General features: G+C 43.1%; 1 protein-coding gene across 3 annotated transcripts in view; it reads right to left on the bottom strand.

Moving 5' to 3' along the window:
• Positions 1–372: 372 nt before the first annotated feature.
• GPLD1 (glycosylphosphatidylinositol specific phospholipase D1) overlaps positions 373–11,080 on the bottom strand; it is a 48,608-nt gene continuing 37,900 nt past the window's right edge. For 2 of the 3 annotated variants that reach the window (XM_069493034.1, XM_069493033.1), the window contains exons 17-26: positions 10,936–11,010; positions 10,679–10,835; positions 9,963–10,104; positions 8,822–8,927; positions 8,641–8,734; positions 7,083–7,259; positions 6,522–6,682; positions 4,330–4,356; positions 4,155–4,205; positions 373–2,470 (exon numbers count right to left, since the gene is read on the bottom strand). In XM_069493034.1, coding sequence (XP_069349135.1) covers positions 2,384–2,470; positions 4,155–4,205; positions 4,330–4,356; positions 6,522–6,682; positions 7,083–7,259; positions 8,641–8,734; positions 8,822–8,927; positions 9,963–10,104; positions 10,679–10,835; positions 10,936–11,010 — 1,077 coding nt within the window. In that variant the 3' untranslated portion in view covers positions 373–2,383. The remainder of the gene's footprint in view (positions 2,471–4,154; positions 4,206–4,329; positions 4,357–6,521; positions 6,683–7,082; positions 7,260–8,640; positions 8,735–8,821; positions 8,928–9,962; positions 10,105–10,678; positions 10,836–10,935; positions 11,011–11,080) is intronic. The other variant, XR_011236044.1, reaches the window with a different exon arrangement.

Genomic DNA, 11,080 nt, shown 5'->3' with positions numbered 1-11,080 from the left:
AAAATGTCAGCTGGTTCTGCTTTTATGATTGCAGGATGCTTCTGACATTAAACTTATAAATGATAAAACAGCCTATTCCAAAAAAATATGAAGTTCATTGGTTTTAAATTTTGAACTAAAATAATAGACTGAGCACATTAACTACTATTTGAAGGTAAGGAGATAAAAGACCAAACAGTGGGTTATGTAAGTAAGAGACATATCCCCTGTTGGACATGTCAGGTATAACAGACTGTATTTGGAAGGCCTGTAAGAAATGTGGACAGAACAAATGTCATTTGAGGATGCTATTAACACTAAGCTTTATTCTTGATAAACACAGACTGTGATAAATAGCAAACTTTATATTAAAAAACTATTTATTTTAGTGAGTTATTCCAAGAGTTGTACACAGCTTTATTTTTTGGAATTGAAATATTAAATTCACACTTTGAATTTAGGATTCACTTTCATTAGTATACAGAAGTAATCTAATGGTGCATGGAATACAGACTCCAGAGATCTGAGTTTTGTTCTCGAGCTATTTTCAAGTCATTCTAGTCTCTTAGGTCTGTGAAACAAAGGCATAAAACAATTGTGATTTTGAAACCTTGAAGAAAGTTGTTACATACACAGATAGACACAAAATGCAAGTATGTAAACGTCTTCTGATAATCTTGAAATAAAGATAAATTTGAGTTAAAGTTATGCTCAGATTTGTGTTAATGAGAAATTAAAACCCTACAAAGTATTTCCATTTTAGTTATTAAGCATTTTGGAATCAATGCTTAGAACTATATAGTTAATACTCAGTAGAATGAAAATTTAGTCCACCTATTGGGATAATACATTAGATTGTCAAATATTAATTTTTTTTCCTGTACATCAGGTTTTTACGTATTTGCTATATAGGTTGACCTTTAACAGTGGGAGTATGATTTACGTTGTTTTTGACAATGGGGTTAGTATTGCTAAACATCCTATAAACTTGAAAATTTGCCTTTGACTTTATAGGTTTTAAGTTTAACCTTCTCTGCGTGGTGCTTGCTATCTGGGATGTTCAGCCATTGAGAAAAACATAAATCTTGAGGTAAATAATCATGTTTAAACACAGGCCCTATCATTTAGTAAAGCATTAAGACTTTATATGGTAGTGGCGATATGAAAGTATACGTCCAATAAAAAGATCCAGTACTGAGAAAAACATGCCTTTACTAAAACACAGTGTCACATACCATCAGAGTTTGTTCTACACCTAGACTTATCAACTCATAATGGAATTAGCTAAGTAATTTCTGGTCCGCTAAAAATAACCTTCCTTTTAATTAAAAATATTCATGTAAGTTGAGCTGCCAATAATTATTTCCCAAGTGAAACCAGTGTTGCTATGTGCTTTTTGCTATGCCATAGGGTACCGTGCAGCTGGCATACATACCTCTTTAAGAAAAATGAGATAGTCTGAGAGTGATCCAGAAATGCTGTCTAGGGATATGCCTGTGTGTTATTTTCCTGTATATACCCACCTTATGCTCACATCTTAGTCACAGTAGCTTTTCCCTGGTTTCTAATTTAACTTTCTACTCTTCAGCTTGATTCCTCTTCTTGTCTCCTTTTCACCAGTCTCTACTCTGCCTCTAGAGAAGTTGAGAAGGCTCGTTATTTGTTATTTTCTCCTGTTTTTAGTATCATTTTACTAGTGTCAGAAGAAAAAGGTTTTCCCCTGATTGATACATAATAAGCTAGTTACTCTTTACAGATAATGACTGCAAATTTTTAGTGATGCTGAAACCCTATGGTACATTCATTTCCCTTAAATGTGCCACACTGCGGGACTGGTAGATGAACTGTACCCTACTAAAGGTAGCCCAGGATCAAGTGAAGCCAAAGCCTGCTTCCTCCTGTTGGTCCCTCACTTAGTTTGTCCCTTACAGTAGCCTTTGGCTCAGGCCAGATCTCTTTCTGCTCGAGTTCTGTTGGCACAACTTGGGGCAAACATGCAACAAAGGCCCCTCATGAGATGACTTAAAACTAGTGGAGAGTCTCTAGGTTCATCAACTGTTAGAGCAGTTGTCTCTACAGAAGCATTTGAGGAAGTTTTAGTTTTTATATTTGTCCTTCACTGTATAAAACATTGAAAAGGCAAAGGCAATAATCCTCATTTAAAAAGGCTTGAATGAGAAGTGATTTGGGAGGGTGAGCTTATCCCTCACTCCCATAACTCTTCTCCTCTCCACCGTGTCTCACTAGTACTGTTAGTGCGCGTCTCTACTCCCAAGAGCCCCACCTCTTTCAGGATGTACCACAGCTCCACTTGATGTGCCACTTTGTCCGCCAGAATGCTCATCCTGGAGATGACCCGACACACGAAAGGGAGAGGCAGAGTGGGGAAATGGAGTGAAAACCTTTAATCGGAGCCGAGGCTATAGACGTGAAGTGCCCCAGATAGTCGGGCTCCCAAAGAACTCCTTCCAGCAGCAACAACAACTTGGTTCTGTAGGGGACACAATACAGACAGAATTCAGGATTCACTTGCAACATCTGTTAAGTTCCTACTGTGGTCCAGGCATTGTGCTATGCTCTGGAAAATGTAAAGATGAATAACACATTGGCTAAATCCCATGGCTTGGACTTAAACATTTCTTGATCTTTGTTTGTATACCACTTTCTTGGTTCTATAGGTCCTAAAAAGCACAGCTGAGGAGTTCACCCCCAGTACCTTCTCTGGCACATAAAGAATAAAGGGGAAAAAGTACCTTACTGTATGCTTATTCCAGAATTCTAGTTGTGGTACAATGCAAACGACATATCTGGAACAATCAGGACTTCGCCGGGGGCTGCCTTTGCCAGTGTACTCACACCACCTCATACCACCCTGCTGCTTGAAACATTTTAGGACCCAACTTTCAGAATTGCCTTCAAAACGTGCTAGAAGTTCTTAAACATTTTCAGTGGTGGCAAATCTTTATACTTCAAGGTTGGATTTGATTGAAACTGCCAAAAGTTACACTGAACTAACAAGGTTAGCAAATGAGGTATGGGTGGTCAGACTGCCTGATGGTGTTTTGGTCAGAGCAGGTGTGACAGTTTCTCACTGATTTTACTTTGAAAACTGATGAAATCCAGAAATAATAATGGTTAAAGTGTATTGAGCTTTTTCCATTGTTTGATACTGTACTTAGCCCTCTGCTAGTATTCTCTCTTAATTCCCCAGTGTCAATTAAAAGGGAAAATCTGAACTTAAGAAAAATGAACCAAATAGTAATTTCTTCTCCCTCTCATTTATGGAATTACTCATTTACTAAATTTGTCTGCGCTTTGGCTATGAACTAAGTCTCCTCTCCATTTCCTGGTCAAATCATGCCCATTTCTAAAATCAAATCTTCCCTTGTTTCTTTCTTGCTCTCTCTCTGCCTAGAGAGTCTAATCATCTTTCCAGATGCAGCACAGAGCCTTGAGCGCTGCACAGCCTTCCCTGAGCCTCCAGCACAGACTTCACTGCAGCTGCTGCCTGACTGCATTTGGCTCTTGGTCATCGTACGTTGACCTGGATGGTCTTGTGGACATGTTTTATTTTTCCACCTAGACGATAGGCACCTAGGGGCCAGGACCCTGTCTCAGGTTTCCTTGTCTAACTCTGGTGCTCAGTATCACTCTGCCCATGACACACTCATTAGTTGCTCTGCTGAGGCTCACAAGTGACAGAAGGCAGTCCCATGAGAGGTTTCAGACATGGAGACAGTGACAACACTACTTGAGAGTAAATGCTGATTTTATGGTATACACTCTAAAATCTATGAAGGCTTCCCTAGCCCTTCATCCCATAGTGAATACTTACTGTTGACACTATTTAGCATTCAGTCCCATACTAATTTGCATTTTATTTAACTTCCCATGTGTATAAATCTTTCTTCTCAAGAAAAAAGAACTTTGCCTTTTCTGTGTTTATATCTCTCAAAGCCTAGGACAGTTATGTACAATGTCATGTCCTAAAATGAATAAATGGACTCAGTGGTTTAGGGGTATGTTTTAAGGTAGACCCTTTAATCTGCTGTATCTGTTAAAATTTAAAATGTGTACACTCTTTTTCAAATAAAAATAAAATCTAAAATAAAAAAGTGAGGTCACCAATCCCAGCCTTAAAACAGTCATTAAAGAAGTGCAGTCCTTGTACTCACCTTTTCCTTGGACCTCACGGTGACCAGAGAGCTCCCAAACCTTGAGCTTGCCTGTAAGACAGACTCTGTTAATGAGCTTTTGAGAGTACACCATAATATTTTACCAGTTTAAAATACAGGGCAAGGGCATTTTTGGTAGTTTTTCTTTCTTCAGTCCTTCAAGAGAAATACTTACTTCTGGAGAAATCAATACATATTCAGCCTAAAAGAAAAAATAGAGGAGACTATGTTATTACTGTTTATGTGGTTTTTGTAAACCAAATTTAATTACACCTTTACATTCATATTTCTACATTTCTTGATTGACCTTACAAATGTGCATGCCCTTTGACCCCAGAAATTCTTACAGGAATATAGCTCAGAAAAATAATCAGATGTATACAAATGTTTATGTGAATATTTACCACGTCATTAATTATAACACTAAAAATTGGAAATGGCCTAAGTGACCAGTAACAATTACTTAAAATAATGGGTAAATAAACTATAGTTTATGTATAGATAAAATATTAGGCAGCCAGTAAATACCATATTGTATATCAGATAACATAAAAAATGTTCTTGATATATCAGTAGATAAAAAAATCAGGTTATAAGATTGTATATAAAATCATGAATATGATCACAATTAATAAAATTATGCACACACATAGTGTAATAGTTAAGAGTAGGTTGGCCCAGTGTAGTGGCTCACGCCTATAATCTTAGCACTCTGGTAGGCTGAGATGGGAAGGTCTCTTGAGCTCAGGAGTTTGGACCAGCCTGATCCCTGAGCAAGAGCAAGACCCCATCATCTCTATAAAAAATAGAAAAGTTAGCCAGCCATGGTGGTGTCTGCCTATAGTCCCAGCTACTCTGGAGGCTGAGGCAGGAGGATCACTTGAACCCAGGAGTTTGAGGTTCCTATGAGCTAGGCTGACGCCACGGCACTCTCGCCCAGACAACTGAGCAACCCTCTGTCTCAAAAAAAAAATAAAATAAAAATAAAAATACAGGCTTTAGGCTAGGAGTGAGAAGAGGCTTGCACCTGTAATCCCAGCGCTTTGGGAGGCTGAGGCTGAAGGCCCACTTGAGTCCAGGTGTTCGAGGTTGCAGTGAGCTATAGTCAATCGCATGACTGCACTCCAGCTTGGGTGACAGAGCTAGATCCTGTCTTTAAAATGAATGAGTGAATGAATAAAGTAGGCTTTAGAATCAGATTTTTGTTCAAATCCCTGTTCTGCCACTTCCTAGCAGTGTGGCCTTGAATAAACTTCGTCTCTGACTTCACTTTCTTTATCTATAAATGGGCATAATACCAACTTCATAGCTTTGATGTGGATTAAATTATATACATAGTGCTTAGCATGTGCATAGTAAATGCACAATAAACAGTAGTGATAAGATCCATAGAAAAAGTACTAGAAGGATCCACTCTAAAGATTAATAGGCATTAGCTGTGCAGAGCAGAATTCTGGGTAGATAACTTTTAAATTTCATCTTGTACTTTTTCGCATTCTCTACAATTTTCACAGTGAACTTTCATTAATTTTGCAAGTTAAAAAATAATTTTTTTTTTTAAAGAGACAGGGTCTCACTCTGTTGCCCAGGCTGGAGTGCAGTGGTGCAGTCATAGCTCACTGCAGCCTAAAACTCCTGGGCTCAAGCAATCCTCCCACGTCAGCCTCCCGAGTAGCTGGGACTACAGGCACACACCATCATGGTCAGCTAATTTTTCTTATTTCTTGTAGAGATGGGGAATCTCACTATGTTGCCCAGACTGGTCTCAAACTGGCCTCAAGGGATCCTCCAGCCTTGGCCTCCCAAAGTGTTGGGGTTGCAGATGTGAACCACTGTATCCAGCCAAAAAATAATTTTTTTTGATACCCTACAATGGATTCATCCTGAAAAAAATAATTTTTAAATTAAAAAAATAATGGCCAAATATTTTAGGTCCAGGAAATGTAACTTAAGGAAACTCATGGAATAAAGCAATAAAACAAGAAGCAAAAGAATGAAAATTTTTACCAAATGAGGAAAGCATGATAAAAAAAAAAAAAAAGTGGAAGTTTTAATGAAACTGCAATGGCTGTGGTCTGTCTTCTTTCTTCTGCTGTGGGCCCCTGACAAAGCAGTGGCAGGCTGTGACCAGGGACCAACATAACACCAAGTCCTGTGGCACTTTAGCTCTAGGGACAAACACTGCAGAACTACAAGAATTGCAGACAGCTGGTGCTTACAAAACATGGGCAAATGATTGTGTCCTGACCCAGGACCTCTGAGTTCAGGTAAAAATTCCAAGAGTTTCACAGTGGATGTGAGTTAACGAGGAATCAGCAATTAGAGATCCTTCCCCAATGAGGTGTAGAATTTTGCAGAACACTTTACCTTTTCTTCTGGACATGGAGTTATCCATGATTTGCATTTGCCTGTCATGTCACCAAGGGTGGTCTGTGTGCCATTATATACATAAACTCGGCCATCTTCTCCCCCAATCAGTCCAGAGGTTACATCTGAAATCCTCAGCGGGGCTGCCATGATGATTTCATCTGTAAACAATAAAAACCGGCAGAAGGAAGGATCTGACCCCTCACTATCATCCTTTCCTTGTTCCACTACTGGATCCTAACCCAAGCTCCTGCAAGTATCAGTGTCTCTTTTGAATAATGTGCCCTGGTTGCACCCTCGCAAAGTCAAAGGCTTTTGTTTCCTCCTTCATCATTCATCAGTAACAATTATCATGGGTGACTCATGTTACCATCTTCAAGAAGTGCAGCTCACTCTTGTACATCCAGCTCTGGTCTTACCTGATTCAAAATCTACTTAAAGGTCGTTGGGTCACTGGGCTGTCAATTATAAGGGTAGATCCTCTAGATTATCCAATTAGGGGACTGATCCACTGGGGCAAAGGGATTCCATTCTTGGCAAAAGGCCCTGTTGCTTTCTTACCTGAGCCATCATTATCCAGGTCACTCAAGTGCAGAACTCCACCAAATCGCGAGAAGCGGCGGTCTCCACTGAAGGTGCTGAGCAGCAGGGGCTGTGTGTCTGGTGTGAGCGCATACATCCGAGTTGTTCCACCTTGATGCAAGGTCATGGTCAGGAATGCCATTTTAGACACGTCATCTGAAATGAACCACAGTACCTGCTGGCATCACACGAAATGAAGATGTAGAACATTGAAGAGAATCCTATTCTTGCCTCGTGCTTGTGTACCTCAAGCGATGCAGATCACTCAGAATCATACAGGGCAGTTGGATTCGGTGCTGGTCAGCCCTGAGGTTAGGAAGGCCCCGCTAGCTTGGGTACTAAGACCAAACATCGCAGGAGCTCAATGATTTCCCAACAAACAGGTGTTCCTTCTTCCAGTCTTACCCCTTTCTAACACATCCTCCACACAACCACCACTTTTTTGGCTAATTTTTTCTATTTTTTGTAGAGAGAAGATCTCACTCTTGCTTAGCCTGGTCTCAAACTCCTGGCCTCAAGTGATCCTCCCACCTTGACCTCCCAAAGCGCTAGGATTACAGGCATGAGCCACCGTGCCATTTTTTTTCTTGCATCACAAACTGCCTGTGTCACTCCCCTGACTTATGCGTCTAAATGTTAGGGGACTTCAGATGGAGTCAAAACACTTCACAAGGCCTTATGCAATCTAACTCCTAGTTAGGGGTCCAGCGATATTTCAGGCCACTTTCCCCTTTTTGCCCACACTTTGTCCATAATTAACTTAAACCACAGCCCATTATACTTCTTAAATCTGGGCCTTTGGACATGATGTGCTCTCTGCCTGGAATAGACAGCCCTCGCCCACACCCCTTGCTCTCTCTGTTCACACCAGTCTGCCAGCTACTCCTGCCCATCCTTCAGAATTTGGCTCTGGTGTCCCCTCCTCTGGGAAGCCTTTCCTAACCTCTCTGGTCTAGAGTAGGTGCCACTGACTCACACTCCCGCACCATGTCCAGGGCCTTCCTAGCACCCATGGCAGGGAAGCATCATTTTCTATTTACTTCTGGGTCTCTTGCATCAGGCTGTCAATTGTGTAAGTGACAGGTCCATGTCTTTGTCTTTATCCACTGTACCTAGCATGCAGCTTGGTTCTGTCCAGGCACTCCATAAATTGTTTTTGAATTAATGAATTTTGAACAAATTCAAAACAAAGTCAATTGTTAGATTTTTGCCTATAAATGTAATCATCTGGAACACAGCTTTGATTTCAGAAATGAGTACCTTCTCCAAAAGACATAACGGCATCTGTGGGTTGGTGGGGCCTGTGGTCCTCTGGGTGTGTGCCCTGTGTAGTCAGTCACCGAGGCCCTGTGTTTAGAAAGGCCCTATGCTTGGCTTCATGCAGTCCTGTCACTGACTTGAAATTCTTAACAATCTTTTAACAAGGGGCCCCACATTTTTATTTGGGACTGGGCCCCACAAATTGGGTGGACAAAATACAAGTAAAAATGGGAAAATTGAACAATGTTGGTGGATTGCATCAGTGTGCATGACGTACCGTGAGTCGGGGCCCCGACCAGCAGCACGTGGGTCAGCGTCCCATTCACCATGACGCGGCCGCTGGACAGGGAGGTGCCCAGTTTCCCCATGGCCTGTGAAACGCGATAGATCGATACCGCAGGGCTGAGAACGCTTCCGCGGTAGTGTCCACTCTCCTGGGGAGGAAGGGCTTGCTATACCTTGTCTCCGGAAATGGTGAACCAGCTCTGGCAGTTTGGGGGGAAGTAGCCGTACACCCTGCCAAGGCTCTTTTTCTCATCACGGCTGCGGGACAAATGGCCCGGCCTAGAATGAAGCACACAGATGCCAGGACACAGGATTAAGAGCTGGCCAGGGATTCAGGTCCAAAGAAAGGAAACACACCTCCCCGCAGCCAGGCCTCCCCGCATGCTCTCTGTCCCCGTGATCCTAGGTCTGGACGTGTGGGGGTGTCGGAGTTAACCCCAACATCCAGGCTCTCCAGACACCACACCCAGCATTCTTCCTGACTGACAGCAAACACAGGGAGGTGCCGTGTTGTGGCTGAACACCGTGTTCCCCCAAATTCCTGTAGCATCTCAGAACGTGACTGCATTTAGAGATAGGGTCTTTTTTTTGTTGTTGTTGTTGAGACAGAGTCTCACTTTGTTGCCCAGGCTAGAGTGAGTGCCGTGGCGTCAGCTTAGCTCACAGCAACCTCAGACTCCTCGGCTTAAGCGATCCTACTGCCTCAGCCTCCCGAGTAGCTGGGACTACAGGCATGCGCCACTATGCCCGGCTAATTTTTTCTATATAGATTTTTTGTTGTCCATATAATGTCGTTCTATTTTTAGTAGAGACGGGGTCTCGCTCAGGCTGGTCTCGAACTCCTGACCTTGAGCAATAGAGATAGGGTCTTTAAAGAGGTAACTAAAGTTCAAATGAGGTCATTGTGGTGGGCCCTAATCTAATATGACTGGTGTCCTTATAAGAAGAGATGAGGACACAGACACACACACTGAGGATACTAGGAGGGACGGCCATCTGCAAGCCAAGCAGAGAGGCCTCAACCCTACCAACACCTTGATCTCGGACTTCTAGCATCCAGAACTGTGAGAAAATAAATTTCTGTTATTTTAAGCCCCCCCAGTCTGTGGCACTTTGTTATGGCAGCCCAATATACTTGTCTATTGCATTTTTAAACTTCCAGGGAGAATCTGCAGCCTTGCCCCAGAGTCTTGGCTGTTCCTTCCAAGGGCGAGAATGTCTCAGCCCCGTTCCCTGAGCCCCACGCTCCTGGGTTCCCGCAGCAGCAGGCATCAGCCTGCGCTCGCTGGTCCCGGGCCCCAGCACCAGCCTCACCTGCTGGCTTTCTTCCAGGTCGGGCTCCCGACCAACAGCAAGGTCCTGTTGCCCACACCGACGCTGTGAAGGGAGTATCCAAACCAGGCGAAGTCCTCCTCGCCGCTCACCCTCCAGTCGGCTGCCTCCACGCTCAGCTTTTCTAAAGAAGATGGCCAGTCCCTTTTACTGTAAGTGGGAGGACTACTGGGATGCAAAGAATGAGTTCTTTTTGTAGGCTAGCGAGAAATTGGTTTGTTCTGCCGACTTTCTTCCAGAACTCTTATATGTCCCCATGCTGATCCAGCACCCTGACATCAGAAATGGATCTCACACTTCACAGAAGCAGTATTAATACATTTCCAGAGTTCACTTCTGTGGCTTGGAGGATGCTGTTTTAAAAGGCCCTTCTTGGGACAGTCAAGACTACCACAGGGACATTTTTGGTCCTAAGCCACCTCTGTGTTTCTACTTTACATGGGACACTATGGGAATAGCCTGTTAGCCTTCTTTGGATCTGGATCTAGAAGTTGGGCCACCATTTGTATATTCAGTGAATCTATGCATGTCACTCGCCACATCTCTAACAGTAAGGGACTGTTAGAAAATTTTGGTGAAATGATACAGAATGAGGGAAAAGGACATAAACCCATATGCAGAAGAAGTCATCGCAGACACACAGGGCACTAGAAAGTCTCCGTCCACCCCCCCCCCACCCCCCCGCCGTCAGGCACTACCTTTGTCGCTCCGGCCGGGGTCAGAATAAAACGCAGCCACAATTCCCTTCTGCTTCCCTCCACCCGGTGCAAAAGGGGAGCCAATCACCAGATCCGGCTCGCTGTCTCCGTTCACATCTGCAGCCAAGAGCGTCCAGCCCAAGTTACAGTAGACGGCCTTAAGAGGAAACCGGGAAAGCATGTTTTACCCAGCCTTGGAGGCAATCAGGATGCAGAAAATTCTAGATTCCTGCACCTGGCTAAGATGGTAAACATACCTGGCAAGAGATGGTGATGTTAGGGGAAGAAGACATTCTTCTTTGTTTGGAGCCAAAGTAGACGTACACTGCACCCTAGACAAGGACAGCAGATAGCCCATGAGGCTCGGGTGGTGACCCAAGAACCTTAAATAATAGCAAGACA

Source organism: Eulemur rufifrons, chromosome 18 (genome assembly GCF_041146395.1).
Source record: "Eulemur rufifrons isolate Redbay chromosome 18, OSU_ERuf_1, whole genome shotgun sequence".
Lineage (NCBI taxonomy): Eukaryota > Metazoa > Chordata > Mammalia > Primates > Lemuridae > Eulemur > Eulemur rufifrons.
This window is presented reverse-complemented; position numbering and strand designations above follow the sequence as displayed.